The sequence below is a fragment of the Labeo rohita genome, chromosome 14 (assembly GCF_022985175.1).
Source record: "Labeo rohita strain BAU-BD-2019 chromosome 14, IGBB_LRoh.1.0, whole genome shotgun sequence".
In the NCBI taxonomy this organism is placed as follows: domain Eukaryota; kingdom Metazoa; phylum Chordata; class Actinopteri; order Cypriniformes; family Cyprinidae; genus Labeo; species Labeo rohita.
Genome location: NC_066882.1, coordinates 24982107 through 25004172, shown reverse-complemented (window position 1 = coordinate 25004172; position 22066 = coordinate 24982107). Strand labels below are relative to the sequence as shown.

Genomic DNA, 22066 nt, shown 5'->3' with positions numbered 1-22066 from the left:
AACAAAACCAAGACTGGAAAAAAAGTAAATAAATAGGGCTGAATAGTATAAGTACATATTTAATAAACAAATAAATAAATGTATATATTTGGATGGTTGTCAGTTGGCAGGACTGATTTAGGCCTAACTGATGTTTTATCAAAAGTGCAATGCTCACTCTCTGACACCAGAGGGCACTGCTTACATTTAAGAGAGGAAGAAAGTGACAGGCTCCGAATGGAATGGAATACTAGTGCATACTGCATACTGCACAGTATGTTTAGTTTACTTTTTAAAGAAATAGTATGTGAAGCATGCAATGAGAAATGTATCAAACATGCTACACGGTCACAAACTCAGGTTTAATTCAGCAAATGGCATCTAATTGTTCACCTTTAAATAATTAGATCAGATTTCATGCATACTAAAATTGTATGCTTTGCATAGTATTTTTTGCAGTATGTATACAGTACAGAATATGCAAATTTTTATGTATGGAAGAACCAGATAACCTACTAGATTTGCAGAAATGTGCAGTATACAAGCATACTTTGCGCTGTATACATGGCAAAAAAAGTATGCATGGATAAGGCATGTTTTTACAAATGTTGTCGCTTATTCTGTTATTCCATGCATACTAAATTTTATACCGCACACATACTGCAAAAACAGTATGAATAGTATGCTTGTATAATGCACATTTTTTAAATGTAATAGGTCATTTGGTTACTCCATGCATAATACATTTGCACTATATGCACTGTACTAATAAATAGTATGCATAGTATGGCATTCTGAACATGAACAGGTACTGTACCTCTTGACAGGAGAGAATAAACTCATCAAGAGTGACAACTCCATCTCTGTTCTTGTCCATTTTCTGCAAAAAAGTGATTTATAATGTGATGAAAACAGACAACATTGCTGTACAGACAAATTTTCAAGATGTACAAAAAAGAAAGCTGACCTGAAAGAAAGCATCTACATGCTGTTTGGGAGTGTCTGTCTTTAGAGCGGGATACGTGAAGCGGCCCATCATGTCATATATGGCTTTCACTATATCAGTCATCTCCTGCAACAGTATGATGCATTGCATTATCAAATCAAGTATTTAAATATCATTTTACTATGACATATTATTGAAGCTATAGAGTGATGACTGATAGACACACCTCTTTATTAATATAACCGTCTCTGTTAATGTCGTACAGGTTGAAGGTCCACTGTAACTTCTCTGTTGTTGTTCCTCTCAACAAGATGGACAGAGCTGTTACAAAGTCCTGACAGAGAGAGAAAGAGACAATGAGGAGTGATTTATCACTGGAGACACAATCATAAAGCCCTGCTGACACACAAATAAAAATAACAACAGAGGAAACAAGGGAGGTGAAGAACAATGGATAAACAAAGAGAAATTGCACCTCAAATTTGATGGATCCATTGTGGGAAGAGTCAAAGGCGTTGAACAGGTAATGTGCGTATGTGCTAGCATCTGCAGAAAACACACACACACACACACACACACATATAAACAGCTTTAAAGCTGAGAACCTCTCAAATACGATTTCATAGTTAGCTTATAAAATTTCACTGGTAACACTTTACAATAAGGTTCATAATTACATTAGTTAATTACATTAGTTAACATGAACTAAGAATGAACAATACTTCTACAGCATTTATTAATCTTAGTTAATTTCAACATTTACTAATGCATTATTAAAATCACAAGTTCTGCTTGTTAGCATTAGTTAATCCACTGAGAACTAACATGAATTAACAGTGAACGGCTGTATTTTTATTAAAGGAGTCATCAGATGCAAAACTCACTTTTACATGTTGTTTGCACATAAATGTGTGTTGGCAGTGTGTGTACACAGCCACCCTATTATGATAAAAATCCACCCAGTGGTATTTTTGTATCCTTTATAAGAAATATCCCCTTTTTCAATTCAAGCCATTCTCAGCTTCTTGTCAGTGTGACGAAGCAGCTCTCATGATAATTGATTGACATGACCGTCTTACCTTAGACCCGCCCTGACTGAGACAACAATGTCTCCGAGCGATTGAGGTGTTCCGTAGTTGGATGTAATAATGAACATAGCAGTCCTCATTTACTACCGACATCTGAGCCTCTGAAGGCACAGAGGATTAACATTACTTTCGTTTTAGAAGGAAATGCACCCACGAGCTAGATAAATGCGTCTATGTTCGCTTGAATCGTTCGCGATGCAGCTACACCTACAGCAGAAGTGAGTATAAGGGTTTTTTATGCATCTCTGCAAATTGCCTTTCTTAATAATGTGCTAGTTAGCAAGTTTAGTGGCTAAACGCAGCTAACATAAACAGACCTGCTGGTCACCCTACAGAAGTGAGGGGCGGGGTGAACAGAGCTCATTAGCATTTAAAGGAACATGCAATAGATTGGCTCGCTCTGAACAGGGCTGATTTTGACAAGGTAAAATGTTTTTTTTACACTACCACTGAGAAATTTTAACCAAAGTATGTTATAGACTTCTCATTAAGACCCTAAAGAATCATATCAACTTGTGGAAAATGGGCATCCGATGACCCATTTAATGACCCAATACTAACAAAGATGAATAAATAGTGTAATATTGTTCATTGTTCGTTCATGTTAGTTAATACATTAACTCATGTTAAATAGAGAAGTCCACTTCCAAAACAACAATTTACAAATAATTTACTCACCCCCTTGTCATCCAAGATGTTCATGTCTTTCTTTCTTCAGTCGTAAAGAAATTATGTTTTTTGAGGAAAACATTTCAGGATTTTTCTCCATATAATGGACTGATGTGGTGCCCCCGAGTTTGAACTTCCAAAATGTAGTTTAAATGCAGCTTCAAACAGTCCCAAATGCGGTTGTAAACGATCCCAGCTGAGGAAGAAGGGTCTTATCTAGCATAACAATTGGTTATTTTAATAAAAAGAATACAATTATTATACTTTTTAATGCCAAACGCTCGTCTTGTCTTACTCTGCTTGGACTGTTTTGTTCCGGTTCGTGACAGTTAGGGTATGTCGGAAAACTCCCATCTCATGTTCTCCCCCAACTTCATATCGTCCTATATAACCTTTTTTGTTAAGGGTGTTTGATCTTCTTTGCATGTTCTTGTTGCAAAGACTGGGTCAGAACTTCTGCAGCAATGTGGAAGTGATTTTGAAATGATTTTTGAGTTCAATGAAAGCAAGGCAAGACAAGCGTTTGAGATTGAAAAGTATTTAAATTTTATTTTTTTAATGAAAATAACTTATCGTTTCGCTACATAAGACCCTTCTTCCTCGGCTGGGATCGTTTACAACCGCATTTGGGATCATTTGAAGCCGAATTTAAACTGCCTTTTGGAAGTTCAAAATCGGGGCACCATAACAGTCCATTATATGCTGAAATGCTTTTCCTTAAAAAACATAATTTCTTTATGACTGAAGAAAGGAAGACATGAACATCTTGTATGACAAGGGGGTGAGTACATTATATGTTAATCTTTGTTTTGGAAACAACAACGACTCCTTTAACAAATGACACCTTATTGTAAAGTGTAATTAGTGTAATCAGTAGTTTAGAAGCAAAACATATTTGTGACCCTAGACCACAAAATATATTTGTAGCAATAGCCAAAAACACATTGTATGGGTCAAAATGATCGTTTTTTTGTTTTATGCCATTAGGATATTAAGTAAAGATCATGTTCCATGAAGATATTTAGTAAATTTCCTACTGTACGTATATCAAAACATAATTTTTTATTATTTTTTATTAATATGCATTGCTAAGAACTTCATTTGGACAACTTAAAAGGCAATTTTCTCAATATTTTTATTTATTTATTTATTTAATAAATCTCGGCCAAATATTGTCCTATCCTAACAAGCCATACGTCAGTGGAGAGCCTATTAATAATAAGCTTTATATATCTCTATATAAATCTCAATTTCAAAAAATTGCCCCTTCTGACTGTTTTTTGTGGTTTCACATTTGATCTTTTAACATTGATCTTACATGAGCATTCAAAAAAGTGAGATCCTGCTCACAAACACTGTAGTAGAGAGGATCATTTTAAGTAATGATGAACACTTTGTAACTATATACTCAAGTGATTTGACTGAGACACAGACAGATCAGCTACAAACACACACTGACCGCCGTGAGGAAAGAACTGCGAGTAGATCTGTTTGAACGTATCCTCGTTGACCACACCACTGGGACACTCCTGAAAAATAACCAGAAAAACACACACACACTTGATTTAATAGATGAACAGATGAACTATCAGGAAAACATGTGTCTACATGTGTGGGTTTGCATACGTTTTTAAAGCCTCTATAGAGCACTTGCAGCTCTTTTTTGCTGAAGTTTGTCTGTGACTCCAGCTGCTCTAAACCCTCGGGACGGTGACACACCATAGACAGCTCCAGATCATCATCCACCTTATCTACAGACAGATCAAAACAGATTACAATACATTTTATTTACTTTATATGATGCATTTAAATGTGAAACACAATATTCAAATGAAAATTTATATATATATATATATATATATATATATATATTATCAGTAACTGATGTAGCATCTGGAACAATCAGACATACATTAATTGTTACATTTCACAAATAGTCTTTAGATCCAACAAGCCAGCTATATGCTGGAGCTCCAAAAGGGCTCAGTTGCCAGAACGACTATCTGATAAGAGGTTTTATTGCCCAGAGGAATGCACATCTGCCCATGCTACATTTGCCCATAGGAAAGGCACAATGCCTACAGAAATAGACTCCTTTCCTATTCATTCACAGACAAACCTTTCTTTGACCTTCCTATCCCACATAGCCCAGGTCATTGTGTACAGTATTACTGCATTGTATTTTAATTTTGTCTGTTGTATTTGTATTTGTCTTTCTACTGTTTTATGTATGCGTTATGATAGATGACTAGTCGTATAACCCACCTATGCCATGCTTGGTCTCTTTGAATTCATATTTTGATGATCTAAAAGATGGTGTAAATTAGATGTTGATACCTATGCAACATATTAGTGTTTTAAAAATCCTTAGTAGTTTTTGCATCAGCACCCAATCGAATTACATATGCAAAATACCATGCTCACGGACAAAGAGTCGTAAACTTTCCCTCCAATGGTGAAAGTTACCATTGGTTCGTGGACCTCCTGGAGGCACAGCCTCCAGAGAGCTTAAAGGCATCAAACGATTGATCGCCTCCCCCTCTCTCTCTCTTCACTCTCTTCACTCGTCTGCAACATCTTCCGATTGCTGCCCGTGTGGAGGAACCCACGGGGAGCCTGAGCCGGCACAGGGCGTGCCCATACAGAGCTGTGGCTCTCGACCACAAAGAGCCAGACATTTCCACTCAACCCTGGAATTCATCTTCATGACTCGCCTCAGTCAGTCAGTGGTTCTTTTAGAACCTAAGAAGATGAGCTAGAACTCCTCAGGACTTCCCTAAGTGCGCGCCAGGCCTTGCGGCCTTTCCATTCCCCAAAGATCACAGGATTTCAGCTGGGTCCCTCTCAGCTCTTGGTTGTTATTTACTTTTCACATGGAAAGAAACTCCCAGTCACCATTGAGTCAGAATATCCAAATCAGAATATCCCGAAAGAACATGATTGCAATTCCAAAACCACCTCTGCTCCAAACCATCAAGACTTTCACCAGAGACTGCATTTGGACACTTATTCAACGACCAAGGCAATGCAAGTATCGTACATTTAACTAAACAAACAGAGGTTTAGTATAAGCTGTAGACAGCACTGATGGTTTCACTCAGGTGGTTAACTGACTCTTTTCATAGCTACATTCTCTTGTCTCTCTAACTGCTTCTCACTGACCCTTCCCCCATGTATGAGTGATTTCATGTTTGTTTGTTTAGATTAGTTATGTGTTAGTCCTTCGTTAATAAACCATTGTGCACAAATTATATGAGTTTTGATTCTGATTCTGCCTTGCAAATTAATGTCCCTTTACGATTTCGATTCGAGCTACATGCTCTAATGCAGCGGTACTTTAAGAAAGTTATTTTCTGTGGCCAAGAAAATATCATTTCTTAGAGTTGATATAAAATTATACCGAATGTTTGCTGCGCGAACAGATTAGTTGATGGAAAAATTAATTCTGCTACAGTTACTACTGGCAGTTGAACCAAATAATTGTAATTAATCATAATTAATTGTAATTATTTATACACATTTCCCTTTGAGCTAAAATCGCTACACTGATTACATGGTAAAAAAGTGTCATTTCAGAAGCAGAGAAAATTACATTTTTCATTATTATATTTATATTAAGACAAACTTAAAATAATAATAATAATAATCTGTTTTGCATATCATTACATAAATAAAATTCAATACAATGTAGTGTAAATACCATGTAAAACATTATTTAAAAAATAACAGTAAAATTGAGAAACAACCAAGAATACATATATTTCACCTAATTGAACTTTTGATGTCGGTATGTTTTTTTTTGTTTGTTTGTTTTTTTTTTGTTAATTAAATTAATTAAGTACGTTATCTATTCATCAAAGAATCCTGAAAAATAAAAAGCAGCACAGTTTCCAAAAAAACTATGAAGCAGCACAACTGTTTTCAACATTGGCAATAATCAGAAATGTTTTTGAGCAGCAAATCAGCATATTAGAATGATTTCTGAAGGATCATGTGACAATGAAGAATGGAGTAATGATGCTGAAAATTCAGCTTTGATCACAGGAATAAATTACATTTTAAAACATATTCAAACAGAAAAGAGTTATTTTAAATTCTAAAAATATGTCACGTTTTTACTGTATTTTGTTCAAATAAAAGCAGCCTTGGTGAGCAGAAGAGATTTCTACAAAATCTCTTGTGGTTAAAATCTTAACCACAAACTTTCACACAATAGTGTAGATCTAAAAAAAAGATGAGATCACTGTCCAAAATAATGAACATTGATTTATTTCTAAATCTGACGCACTGAATCATTTGTTTCAGAAATGTAGCGAAACTCCTTTGTGTACTAGAGATGACGACAGCAAAGCCACACGACCGTAAAACATGCGTTTGACATTCACAGTGTTAGACACGCATGATTGGTTCATTTGCATGTATTCATTTAGCAGCTACCTAATTTTATCATACTTAAAAATAATCCCTAGGGAGATAGTTAATTAAAACCATAAAAAACATTTTGTTATTTAAAATAACTGAAAAAATCAGTTTCAAAAAATATATATTTTGTTTCAGCTAGTTATCAAGCCCACATTTCTTATTTTAATTTAGTTTAATTTGATGTACTAAAATAAACTATAACTGAAATCTAAATAAATAAATAAATAAATAAATGCAAAAATTACTAAATCATTTACTTCAATTAAAATGGAAAATTTAAAAATGAAAACTAATTTAAAATGTATTAAAACCATAATCTCAATGGTAGTAATATAACACTGATCCTGTATATAAACCCTACTGTACCTCAAAAATCACAACAATAACACTCAACCAAATGGAGAAAAACAAACAAACATACAGTTAGAAATATATAGGTGACTGACTAAGATCATTCTGGCATGTTAATCATAATACATGAGGACGGACAAGGGGTGTGTGTGTGTGTGTGTGTTAAAGCACTGAAGGACACACACAGGTGAGGTCAAAGGTCATGTGCCAGAGGCTCTCACTGCTGCTTAATGTCCTTTAGCAGCACCACATTACAGCACTGCTCTCTCTCTCTAACACACACAATGATCTGACACAATTTTAGTCATTCAACTTCAGGAAATCCATGTTTAATTAAACAATTTGCAGATTCTCTCTAATTGTTTCTGAAATTTACAAGTAATTTCTGAGTGAAAATCATTTCAGTTCAAGTAAATCCCACACCAGCTGTTTTTCAGTACAAGTCTAAAGCATCACAATTTTCTGTTTGTTATAAATATATTTATGATTAATGTTTTTCTCCTTGATACCTTGATCTTATTCCACAGCTGGAAGAATTAATTTTTCTGCAGAATTATGGTGAAAAACGTGACTTTCTGGCAGAGGTTAAATCTGATTCATGGCACAAATTTATTATCAGACATCTATTCTGTTCAACACACACACAGAGCTCTCAGAAAACATCTGAAAGTTCACTTCAAGCATCCAAACTCTTAATCTATCAGTCAAAGATGGTAGTTTAGCGAGTCTCACCCTCTGTGCTGATGAGTCCGAGCGTGTGCAGGAGTTTGAGAGCTCCACACAGCAGCAGCACTATGGCTAAAGTTTGCAGTCCGTCTCCCTCTGCTTTCTCCATCATTCTTGATTTTCTTTATTAGTCTTAATAATCTTATTTTCCTCTCAGTTTCATTCCAGTCCCTTTCTGTATTTGCTGAGCCCTCAACATCCATCTTTATATACACCTCTCTCTCTCACCTCTTTGACATCTGCTTCTTTGTTTCCCCGTTTGTCCTCTCTCTCTCTCTCTCTGTGTGTGTGTGTGTGTTTCAGTAATATTCACTATGCTCTTTATCAAATTCTCATTATGCAGGGCAATTAGAGTTCAGCCAGATTTTGAATTTACCCAGGTTTTGTTTTATTTCACACGACAAGTTTTTTTATGGCTTTAGTTTTAGTATATTACAATAACCCTGATTACAATTAAAAAATTACACAAAAGTAATGAATAATTACAAATGAATAATTACATTAATTTTGACTATTTCCCTCATGTATGCCCTGATATATTAAGCAATACTCCAGATCTAAATGTATTCCATGTTCAATGTCATTTTTTTAAATAAATAAATAAATAAATAACAAAACATTTTTATTATGTTTCATAGTCCTTTAAAGAGGTTAAAATGTATAGAATTTGAAAAGAAGAAATAAAATGAAAATGAAATTTTCATTTTATGAAAATGAAAAATCTTTTTTTTAAAGTTTATCATTGGTTAAAAAAAAATGTAAAGACTTTACATACTGCCAAACGAAATTTGAATTTGAATTTATTTTAGATAAAATTAGCTGTATTTCACATTAAGTTTTTTATGGTTTTAGAATACTATGATAACCTTGATTATAATTCAAAAATTCAAAAACAAATAGTTACACATTAATTAACTATTTACACCTTTTGTGCCCTGATATATTATATATAATGCTACACCTCTAAATGTATTCCATATTCAACAATAAAAAAAAAAAAAAAAAAAAACATATCTATTATTTGTTATATAGTGATTCATTGCGAGAAATATGTTCAAATGTATCAAATATGAAAAGATACAAAAAGTTTTTAAAGTTTATCTTGATTTTTGCTATAAAAACATTACTCTAAAATATATTTTTTATATGAAAACAGATTTTGCCTTCCATGACCACAAAATGTCCCTCTTCCTGTATTCAAATAACTTCAATACATAAAAATAACATGACATCATGATTTGAATATCTATGAGTAAATTAGAGTATTATGGGATATGAAGTATTCTATTACATTTCTAAAACATTGATTTATTAAGTGTAATTAAACACATTAATTAAATGCAAATGAATTAGGGTGGCATTGCACCTAACACCTAATCCTTGTGGATATATATGGTTAATTCATACTGAAAAAAAGAATAATTTGCAAATGCATCAACTTCATTCTATTTTAATTTTATGCTCTTAAATGCAAAATCGCAATACTTCATGCACAATGGATTCTGAATGGTGCAGAAACCTGAGGGGAGAGAGAGAGTGTGTGTGCGTGTGTGTGTGTGTGTGTGTGTGTGTCCTTCACACTCTCAGGTGAGCGTGGAGCCCCAGGTGAGTCCTGCCCTCAGGTAGGACATTAAGAACAATGTCAACTCACCAAGTGTGTGTGTGTGTGTGTGTGTGTGTGTGTGTGTGACAACGCACATTTCAAAGGAGAATGGCAATGAAATATCATGGTTTGTAGATCATAACAGTGCTGCTATACAACAATCATACTATATATAACTATATTATATAAAGCCCCATGTACAGGAAAATGACCGTTATGACCAAGCATGAGTCAACACACACACACACACACATACACACAGAGCACTGCAGGTTTGATTAATGAGCCTCATTTAGATGGCAAAGTCCATGTACGACACACAGAGACAACAAAAGACATATTTATACAGACACATTATTCCATATTTACATCAGTTCATTAATATTTCATATTCATAATTTGTAGAATCATAAAGTATAATCCCTTTAATTTATGAAACCACATGTTTCTACTGTCATTGGTTTATATCACTATGATATATAATATCCCTATGATAACCCTATGAAGCCTACTGTATCATATTTGATGCACAAATAAGGCCTCTAAATGACCAACATGACAAAAACCTGTTGGACACAATCTACTGCATGCCTTCTGTCATCTTTTTGCACAAACGTCCACCTTCTGCTCGTGTCTTTTTGCTTGTGAAATCTTTAGTGGTTTTTATAAAGTAAACATAAAAATAATTTTGATATTGTTAGTAATATTTCAAGATGAACACTTAGTGGACTGAAACAACTTCAGTTTACTTGATTATCCAGACATGATTTTTTTTTTTTTTTTAAAGAAAAATCAGTGAAAATCAAATATGATCATCAGGCTTTCGAGGAGCGTTTATTTGTTCATTTCTCAATCATCATTGTATTGATTCTCATCAAAAACACATATGTGACCCTGGACCACAAAACCAGTCATAAGTGTAAAATTCTCGAAATTGAGATTTATACATCATCTGAAGCTGAATAAATAAGCTTTCCATTGATGTATGGTTTGTTAGGAAATACAGCTATTTGAAAATCTGAAATCTGATCAGTGAAATCAGTGCAAAAAAATCAAAATACTGAGAAAATCGCCTTTAAAGTTGTCCAAATGACGTTAACAGCAAAGCATATTACTAATCAAAACTTAAATTTTGATATATTTATGGTGGGAAATTTACAAAATATCTTCATGGAACATGATCTTTAGTTAATATCCTAATGATTTTTGGCATAAAAGAAAAATCGATGAGTTTGACCCATCTGGTGTATTTTTGGCTATTGCTACAAATATACCGGTGCAACATAAGACTGGTTTTGAGGTCCAGGGTCACATATGCAAACTAACAATCGCTGGGTTTGTCCATATTTTACCCAGCACTGGGTTGTATTTAACCCAACACTTTTTAGAGTGCACAAAGCACAGCTATGACCTCTTCACTCAAAGGTTCACTGAGCAACACCCTTAGTAATATGAACAATCAATAATTTAGTGTCAAAACTGTTCCGTGTATTATGTATTTCAGCAAAGTTAACTGTTTGTTATTTTTAATGAAGTGTGAGTGAGCTTTTGACCCATACAATGTATTTTTGGCTATTGCTACAAATATACCCGTGTTACTTAAGAATGGTTTTGGTTTGGTTAACTCTACCCCATATCTAACCTTAAAAAAAATGACCTTAATATCTGTTAATAAGCAGCAAATTAGGAGTTTATCGAGGCAAAAGTCTTAGTTAATAGTTAGTTAATAGTGAGAACTGGTCCCCAAACTAAACACAAATGACACAGCGGATGAGAACAGTTTCTGTTCTTTGTTTTTATTTGAGCTCCTCCATGTTACTCAGGTTACAAGATAAGGCATCTTGCTATTTGCTGTCGCTGTCAAGAATTTTTTTTTAGCGAAAGAAATGAATTTACTTCAGGAAAGCAACATCAATACATACGTTTTTGGTTTTTATATTTGTATTGTGTGGTAACCATTTTTTAAAAGCAATAGGGTACTCTAGACATGCTGTGCATAAGTTGTGAACAAGTCACGGCTGAAAGAGTCACAGTGACTCAGCTTTCAGACACCCTTCAGCTGTGATTTATTCACAATACAGCATGCCTCGCGTATCTCGCTGCTTACATTAAGAACATCAAGATTAAGATATTTCCTGTCTGGATGAATAATTCTTATATTATCAGATCAAAACTGCCACCAGATGGAGACAAACAACCACAAAACCAACCAGCATCACCTGCACTTTGACATTCAAATACATTTACTCCTAAATATTAATGAATAAATACAGAATTAAACCCCACATAGCCACACATTTCATACATGCATTATACGGCTGCTTTATTCACAGAGACTCGTTTTTAGTGTCACACACACACTGACTTCACTGTAATCCTCCAGTTTGCATAATCTGAATTAGCATAATCTTTGTATTACCATAGCAATTGAGAAGAGCTCCATTTTTGAGAGCGAAATATATCCAGAGAAAACACACACACACACACACAGCTGCTGTCTACAGCAGTATGAGAAATTACACTGCGCAAATCAAGGCCTGACACATCACTAATTAAGACAAACGTTAATCACACACACTTCTCATCATTCCAGCCGTGTAAAAACCCATTACACGCCGTTCCACTTCAACCATCTTCCTCAAGCTGTATTCAGCTTATAAATGACACACACAGGACACTTTCTCTAATTTTTCGCAGTAAGTGCACATGTGTGGTGGATGTATGCAATGAGGCAGTAAGGTTTGCTTCAAGTGTTTATGGAAAATCATTTATCTTACACCATCAACAACAATCAACAACCAACATTTTAATATTTTTGAATTCATCTTGCTGCAAGGTGTCATAATGGCTGCAGACATGGAAATAAAACATTCATTTAACTCACAATTTACCCACTGCAATTAATTTTATTCCAATGTTACCAAAATCAAACCTGGTGACATTTAAGTGGGCGAGTTGTTTTTTCGATGAATAGCCTTTCAATTTCCTCAAGGTAGACCTACTAATAATAATTACTTAAAATATAAACATTAACTTTTATAAAGATAATGCTAAATAATGCCTTAGCAACTAGCCGAAATAGTAATTAAAATTAAAAAAATTAAAATATTATATTAATATATATTCATTATTATATTACATAAAATATTATATTAATTAAAAGTAAATTAAAATTATATAAATCAATTAAAAAAACTATAGACATTTATTTAAAAAAAATAAATAACAAAAAATAAACTTTAAAAATTATTTGGAACAAACATAAAAATAAATTAATACAAACATTCTAAATATTAATATAAACTGTAATAGCATATCAGTGATACTAAATTAACACTGGTTTGAAGTAGGCAGGCATCATCGCACTGACAGGGTAATGAATCGATCAATGTTTTGTGACTATTTTCCTTTTTCTGAAATGTTTTGATGAGCGCTGCCTCCGTGTATTCTGTGTGTATGTGTGTGTGTTTGTTCTCATCACTATGTACAGTATGAATAATAGAAGTGCATCCAGAAGAAACGGTCTCCTTTTTGCTTGCACAAGCATCAGCACAGTAACCTTCACACACAAAAACATTTAGCTAGTCATCTCTATGAATTTATAAGATAGGCTTCATCAGAAAACATTAAACAAAACCCACAGTTTGTTTGCTGACTGTCTGACACATACTACACAAAACAACTGGAATGCACTTTCACAAAGCGATAATTCACCGAAAATGAAAAGTGTTTCATCATTTATTCCTTCAAGCTGTTTTACAAAGCTGTAGTAGTTTCTTTCAGCTATTGAGCACAAAAGAAGATATTTTGAAAAATATTAGTAACCAAACCGTTGATGGATTGGTTGATAGATTGATTCTTCAGAATATCTTTTTTTTGTGTTCAACCGAAGAAAGAAACTCATACAGGTTTGTAAGAACTTGAGGGTGAGTAGAAGTTGAAAACATTTTTATTTTTGGGTGAATTATACATTTAATGTGGGAAGAATGAATCTGACTGATTGATAAAATTTTTAGAAATAAGGCACATATTTTATTTATAATTATAAAGTTGGTCAGATGGTCTGTTCCTGTATATCTAGGCAGTTCCTGGTCAATATAACATGTAACAGACTTGATTAAAAATCTGACTGCGTAAAACAACCCAAACCCTAAAAACAGTGATTTCTAAACTTTTTTTTGTCAACAGAACTACTTTGACCTAAAATATTTAAAGGAGAAGTTCACTTCCAGAAGAAAAATTTACAGATAATGTACTCACCCCCTTTTCATCCAAGATGTTCATGTCTTTCTTTCTTCAGTCGATAAGAAATTATGTTTCTTGAAGAAAACATTTTAGGAATTATCTCCATATAGTGGAGTTCAATGGTGCCCCTGAGTTTGAACTTCCAACGTGTAGTTTAAATGCAGCTTCAAAGGGCTCTAAATGATCCCAGCCGACGAAGAAAGGTCTTATCCAGCAAAACGATCTGTCATTTTTCAAAACAAATTGACAATTTATATACTTTTTAACCTCAAATGCTTGTCTTGTCTAGGTCTGCGTTAATTCTGTTTTTTCCAGTTCAAGACAGTTAGGGTATCTCATTTTCTTACCCAACTTCAGAATCGTCCTACATCGCTGCAGAAGACCCAGTGTTTACAAATTGAACATGCAAAGAAGATCAAACGCCCATTACAAAAAAAAGGTAAAACACCGATGTACACTCTTAAAAATAATTTATAGTGTTCTTTGTCTGTTTGATTACGTCATTAATTGATCTTTTCCATACATCTCTGCCATATGTACATCAACTTGACATTGCACTGACTTGATAGAAGTAAGTACTACTAAATATATAGTAAAAACTTTAATTTGTTGTGAAGTTGCTTTGCAACAATATGTATCGTGAAAAACGCTATACAAATAAATTTGAATTTGAATTTTGAAAATGATCGATCGTTTTGATAGATAAGACCCTTCTTCCTCGGTTGGGATTGTTCAGAGCCATTGAAGTCCACTATATGGAGATAATTCCTGAAATGTTTTCATCAAGAAACATATAATTTCTAACAGATAATGCCTTTAAGACTGAAGAAAGAAAGACATAAACATCTTTGATGACAAAGGGGTGAGTAAACTATCTGTAAATTTTTGTCCTGGAAGTGAACTTCTCCTTTAAAGGAGACCTATTATGCCCCTTTTTACAAGATGTAATGTAAGTCTCAAGTGTCCCCAGAATGTGTCTGTGAAGTTTTGGCTCAAAATACCCCACGGATCATTTATTGTATCATTTTGAGAATGCCTATTTTGAGTGGAAGCAGACACTGTTTTCATGCATGTCTCCTTAAACCCGAATGAGATGCTGCTCCCCACCCCTTTTCCTAATAAGGCTGTGCTTTTACAGCTCGTACTTCTGATACTCTGCCAAAAAACATCTGTTTGGTTTTGATTATCATGTCTATCACACTAAAATCATGCGTTTTAAACCATATTAGTTTAAACTTCTGATAGGGTTTTCTGAGCGCACACGTCCGAAAAACACGCGCAAAAAACGGCTGTCACATGTAATGTGAGTAACTAAACTAAGTTCCCTTTCATGTCTTATTGCACTTAAACTGTCAAATACACACAAGTCTGTTAAAAACACATCAGTTACAAAAACAGTCGGTTATGTCTGTGAAGGTAAACAGCTGGGAAAAAAATGTTGTTGTATGTTTATATTAGATCTGTGTGGCAGCAGTGTAATATAAAGTAAATAAATCAATAAGTCCACTGCTCTCTTGTTTCCTCTGAGGCTGGGACTCTAAATAGTGTTCTGTGATCAATATATAATTAATAATAATATTTTTATTCATTTACAATGTATGGTTCAGTAGGCTGTGCAGCCAAAGACAGAACAGTGAGCATGCTTTGCTCAAACTTTTGCCATGGCGTTAGAACTAGTACACCGTTGTCGCTTGCGAAAACTAAATGACAGTTTTCATTTAGTGGGTTGGGTGCTCTAATTGGGTCACCGGTGCATCTCCCAACCCAGAAAATGTGGGTTGGGAGATGCACCGGTGACCCGATTATAGCACATAAACATAAAAAAATATATATTTTCATATTTTTTCATGATATTTTCATGTCACCTTTAAAGTATTGCTGAGATTCATATTTCATTAATAGCAGTTTAATAATAAGTTAATATTTCAAAAAACAACACATTTGCATGTTCACGGTTCTCTGATGTCATGCATTGATTTATTACTTTCAATTTGACATTTTTATGATTTATTTATTAGCTTTTCATCAACTCACGCATCCCACTCTTGGCAAGCGCTGATCTAGAAGAACATTTATACAAACATTTACTTCATCAAACAATCATTTTAACTAGAGGTTGACCGATATTGGATTTTACCGATACCGATAACTAGGTTGGACCACACTGGCCGATACCGATTGATTGACTGATACTTTTTAAGCCTACTGAACCATACATTGTAAATGAATAAAAATATTATTATTAATTATATATTGATCATTATCATTAGTTCATTGTTCATTAATATTAACAAAAGCAACTAAAAATTTTACAAATATATCAGTAAATGTTTAAATTAACACACTCAAGGATAAATACTTCTATTCTACAGCTTTTATCAATCTTAATGTTACAAATGGACTCCTATTGTAAAGTGTTACCATTACATCAACAATCAAGCTAAAGATGGCCATCTTTGAATATCTACATAAAGGCCACAGTATTGAAATTACATACATATGGATATTGCGTACTTGTACAATTTAACTGCTTCTATTCTAGGACATTTATGGTTATATAATCTAAATATTTAAATATTTAGTCACACAATGGTTAAAAGTGCAGCGCCGCGTCTAGAAGAACTCACAGCTATCGGGTATCACACATTGGACGCATCGCGTTCAATTTAAGCGGCGGTCTACAAGACTTTATTTCAGGGCTGCCCAACCCTGTTCCTGGAGATCGACCTTCCTGCAGAATTTAGTTCCAACCCTAATCAAACACACCTGCCTGTAATTATCAAGTGCTCCTTCAGATCCTAATTAGTTGGTTCAGGTGTGTTTGGTCAGGGTTGGAGCTGAACTCTGCAGGAAGGTCGATCTCCAGGACCAGGGTTGAGCACCCCTGCTTTATTTGAACACCAAACAGGCAAAAGTATACTGCTGTCCTTTCTCCATTAATGCAGCATCTAGTCAACAAATTCATCATTTAGTAATGACATGAAAACATGCACTACAGTGTACTGTACACACCGTTCCGTTGAAATGTCCCGACCTGTGCAGCGCCCAGTGTCACGTGTCTAAACAAACTGCACGTGCTGTCAGTGATTTCCACCAGTAGAGGCTGCTCTCATGCTGTATAACAAAGACTACAGGGAATTTGCTGTATAGTGAGGAATATCTGAGTCGCTGCAGCAACGGACCCGACCCGGAAAAAAAATCGGCATGGATTTTTGACGATAACCGATACTTCCGCCAATCAACTATCGGTGCCGATTAATCGGCAAAACCGATACATCGGCTGACCTCTAATTTTAACATCCCAAAAAGGAAAGTTTTGTCAGATGTAGCTCAATTACTGGTACAAATTTTAACTACAGATTCACATCGAGGCACATTAAGCGTATAAATAGCGCATATAAACTCTCAACAACACCACACAGAGAAGAGCTACGAGCTCTTCTGCAGCAGTTCTTCATCATGTCCAAAGCAGAGGAGGCAGACAGAGAGAATGAGAAGAGAAAATAACACAAAAATACTCATATGATCCCAGTGGTCAACCAGATCTCTGAAATCAATATATGGAGAGCAGGGTGCCAATACATGCTATATTATAACTACACACAATATATATACAGAAAATTATTCACTGACAGGTCCAGGGAACAAACTGGTTTTGATGTTGATAATCTCAAATTATTCATCTGAATTCATCAGCCTATCTGATATATGCAAATACATTCTTACAGTGTTTTAACACAAAGAGAGAGTCTTCCAGAAGGGCGATCCAACAAACAACCAGCACAACTTTGAGCGAATAAACGATGTGTGTATGTTTGTGTGTGTGTGTACTTGTTTTTGCTACATAGTGGGGACCAAATGTCCCCACAAGGATAGTAAAACCTGAAATTTTTGATTTTTGAAATTATTAAAAATAGTAAATGATGTTTATTTGAAAGTGTAACGATGCAAACATGTTTTCTGTGAGGGCTAGGTTTAGAGTTAGGGTTGGGTTAGGGGATAGACAATATCGTTTAGTCAGTATAAAATCTATAGAAGTCTGTGGAAAGTCCCCACAATTCACAAAAACAAACGTGTGTGTGTGTGTGTGTGTGTGTGTGTGTTGGATTAAGATGTAACTGCAGGCAGTGTGGGTGTTCAATTCAAGACATCTGAAATATTCACTAGAGGAAAACCTACAGCCACAGGTTTAACACAGACAAAGCACAAACCCATACATGCGAAATAAACTCAAAAACTAAATCTAAGATAATAAATTGTATGCAGTATAATATATGTTTTATTTATTTCATATATTTATATTATTTAACATTCTTCTAGTAAAGTGATCTTGCTGTGAATTGTTGATCAATTCATACATATTCAATCAGAAATGATCAGCTATTCTGAAGATGCTTCTGTCAGATCAATATCTCACTCTCTGCTTCCCATCTGAACCGATCGAAGCACACGTCAATCAAATCTCTTTATACATGTTAAAAAAAAGAAGAAAAAAAAACCGCTTGTCATTTACATTCTGTCCGTACTATACTATTGCAGTTTAATTTCTGCTTGTCCTGAATTTAATCAAGACTGTATACGCAAGTGGATTTTAATTTTAATCTAATCACTGATCAGTGATGGAATGAACTTTACTTTTTCTGGCTCATGTCTCTAAATAAATTCAAAAGCTTCCAGCCTGTTGGTTTTAAGTTGGGAAAATACCATAGAATTTTGCTCCTTTACAACTCAGCAAATCGTGTATTGTCTAGAATTTAGTTTCCCACTTATAAATATGGTTTCATTTGGTCATTCATGTGCTCGAAACTCATAATCAATATTTATGACCTGATTAGACCACACAATTTTGAGAAATATTATCCCATTTTGAGCAACATGCTACAGATAGTTCATTAGCAGTTATTAATTGATAAACGGAGTCATTGGCAAACCTGCAGCTCAAGAACAAAGGTAATAAACTCAGTCATTTACAGGCCTAGACTGAAGATTTCACACAACTAAACTAGAAGAATAGAGCAAAGAGAATGAGCCAGAGCTTAATAGGGCTTCATTTATGTTGACTTCATATTCCTAATGTCTTGCCCCATTTTGCTTGACTGAAGCTGCATTATTAATGAAATAATGACTTCAGCTCTCAGACATGCAAACTGTCAGTTTTAGTTAATTTAATGCCACTCCAGCTTCTTTGGCTATTTCCATGGTGAAAACTACACTCTGGGTTAAAAACAACCCAGTGCTGGTTAAAATATGGACAAACCCATTGGCTGGGTTGTTTTGACCCAGCATTTGGGTTAAACCCAACCTTAACTCATCTATTGTTTGAAAAAGGCTATATGGATGGCTTAAAATGAACCAAAAATAGGTTGTAAATTAAAAATCAGACACATAATTACTAGAGGCATTAGCAAATCAAAAGGTGAACAATGTCAAATGTTTATTATTTAATTGTTATTTATTAAATGTATTAATAAATGTTCATTTATTGAAAATATTAATAAATGTTAATCTATTAATTAATTAAAACAAAATTATAAAAACAATATTTTAAGAGAGCTCTTATTTTAAGAGATGATCAGTTTTGGATTTGTTTGTCTGTGATTTAATGCCATACCAGCTTAATTTAAGATTTTATTTTAATTTTAAAAAAGAAAATTAAACCTAAATTAGATTCTTTAGGGCAATTATGTTTTATAATTAATTATTTATTGATTTATATGTTTATTTATTTGCATTTAGATCTTATTTATTTATGTGTTTGTTTGTTTGCATTTAGATCTTATTTTTATTTGTTTTTATTTTATGTACCTTTATTTATTTATTTATTGGTAATATAATTAAGTTTTACATTTAAATGATATTTAAGCACATTCCCTCTAAAATGAAATTCCTTTTATAACAAATACATCAATAAAATTCAGCTCTTAAATATTTAAGGTTTAAAGTTAAAAAATGTTACAAAATTAATGTGTGACTTCAGCACTCATACATGTAAATGATCAGTTTTGGATTTGTTTGTTTTTAAAGCCAAGCCAGCTTCATTCAAGAATTTATATTTAGCATTAAAAAAAAAGATTTTTTTTTTTAAAAATGACAATTCAGCTAATTTTTCTTAAATGCCTTTTAGAATAATTAACTAAATTAACAAACTCTTGTACATATAGTTTTGGATGAGTTTTGGGGATGTTTCTTTGTGATTTAATGCATTTTTAAGAAAATCAAATTAGATAATTAGATTATTTAGGACAAGTATGCTTTAGGACAATTATTATCTGATTTAGTTATTTATTTATTTTTTTGTCTGTCATTGTTATTTATTTATTATTTTATTATTTATATTTATATTATTTATATTTTATTTATTTATTTATTTGCATTTTTAATATAATTAAGTTTTACATTTAAATGATAGGTACATTTTCCTTAAAATTGAATTTATTAAATTATTTTTATAACAAATAAATAAATAAAAGTCATTTTGAACATTTATGGTTAAAATCTAAAAATTTTACAAAATTAATGTGTGACTTCAGCACTCATACATGTAAATGATCAGTTTTGGATTTGTTTGTTTTTAAAGCCAAGCCAGCTTCATTCAAGAATTTATATTTTGCATCAAGAATTTTTTGCATTTTGCAAAAAAAATAATAGTTTCATGGTGAAAGCTATTCTTAATAAAAAGTCTAAAATTTTTTAGACTTTTTGGAATTTTTTTGTATTATTAAAATAGAAAGTAAACATTTAAAATGACATAAAATGTAAAAAAAAAAAAATTAAAAACAGCACCTATATAATGTTATGAATTTCTGAAATTTTCCTAAAAAATAATCCAAAATTCCATTTGTATTAACATTATTTAAAACCTTTTCATGAAAGCATTTTCTAATTTGTTTTGGAATCTTACTGTGTCGCTTCTCCTTGCTACAGATCACTCAGTGTGTGTGAGAACGATGAGAAGACAACCAAATCAACAGGTGCTGATGTCTCTCTCTCTCTGTCTAATCTGTCTTGCAGCTTTTCGGACATGAGCGATGGGTCGGGACCCTTCAGACGTGCGCACAAAACACTCCAAACTGCCATCGGCGCGTTACCATGACAACAGCGCTTCCAAGGTAACAGGCGGGAACGGAGTGCGTGTGTGAGTAGAGTGATAAATAACATGAGCATGTTTCAAACACATATGCATACGTGACCCGACAACAAACACACACAACACACTCTCTTCGCTTCTGCAACCTGTTAACTCACTTCACACTATAAATAATCCTCTTAAAGCTTCATGAGTCACTTAATGCATGCGTCTGTGAGCGTTTCAGCGGTGACTTTATTACAGAGCAGAAACACGCAGCTGTGACGCTGCCGTCAGTCAAACGCCACTTGTTGCACAGTTTGGTGAGGACGTGCGTGAGTCATCTAATCGCTGAAAACACTCACACACACACACACACACATATGCATGCAACTCAAGCATGAACATGCGAACACACATGCATGCATGCATGTTATTGAAGCTTGCGCACATGCATGCGTTCAGTTTGAGTCTGATCTATCTGAAGTTCTCAGTCCAGACAGACAGACAGACAGACAGACAGAGTTGACGTCTTACCTCTTGACGGTCGGCGCTGTCTCGTCTGCATGGTCAATGTGCCAACAACCGCCCCCATGTTGTCACCGTGGAAACAAGTGTGTGTGTGTGTGTGCCCGTCACGTGTGTTTTTCACTCACTCGCTCACTCTCTTTCTCTGTCCAACCTTCATTCTGTCTTCTGTTATTCTAGCGCTCTTGCCTCCAACTGCTCGCTTTCTGCCTCTTTTTACCCCTCCCTCCAAAACCCCTCTCTGTCTCTCTTTCTCTCTCTATCCCTCTCTCACACACACACACACACTTGTTCATCTTTACTCACTCCATCTGCACAGCACATATGAGTGAGTCTCACAGAAACATGTCTGGGTCATATTTCACCCCCCAAATTGTAAGATGTAATACTTTGGTAAAATATAGTATTTTGCAAAAAGAAAATGAAGCATGACTTAAACTTAG

General features: G+C 34.0%; 1 protein-coding gene across 3 annotated transcripts in view; it reads right to left on the bottom strand.

The window, feature by feature from the left end:
• The window catches only part of LOC127175889 (Kv channel-interacting protein 1-like), a 72296-nt gene that overhangs the window by 5959 nt on the left and 44271 nt on the right, over positions 1-22066 (bottom strand). For 2 of the 3 annotated variants that reach the window (XM_051127202.1, XM_051127204.1), the window contains exons 2-7: positions 4309-4433; positions 4142-4211; positions 1401-1471; positions 1152-1259; positions 947-1051; positions 797-859 (exon numbers count right to left, since the gene is read on the bottom strand). In XM_051127202.1, coding sequence (XP_050983159.1) covers positions 797-859; positions 947-1051; positions 1152-1259; positions 1401-1471; positions 4142-4211; positions 4309-4433 — 542 coding nt within the window. Of the gene's footprint in view, positions 1-796; positions 860-946; positions 1052-1151; positions 1260-1400; positions 1472-4141; positions 4212-4308; positions 4434-21632; positions 21921-22066 lie in introns of those variants that run through there. The other variant, XM_051127203.1, reaches the window with a different exon arrangement.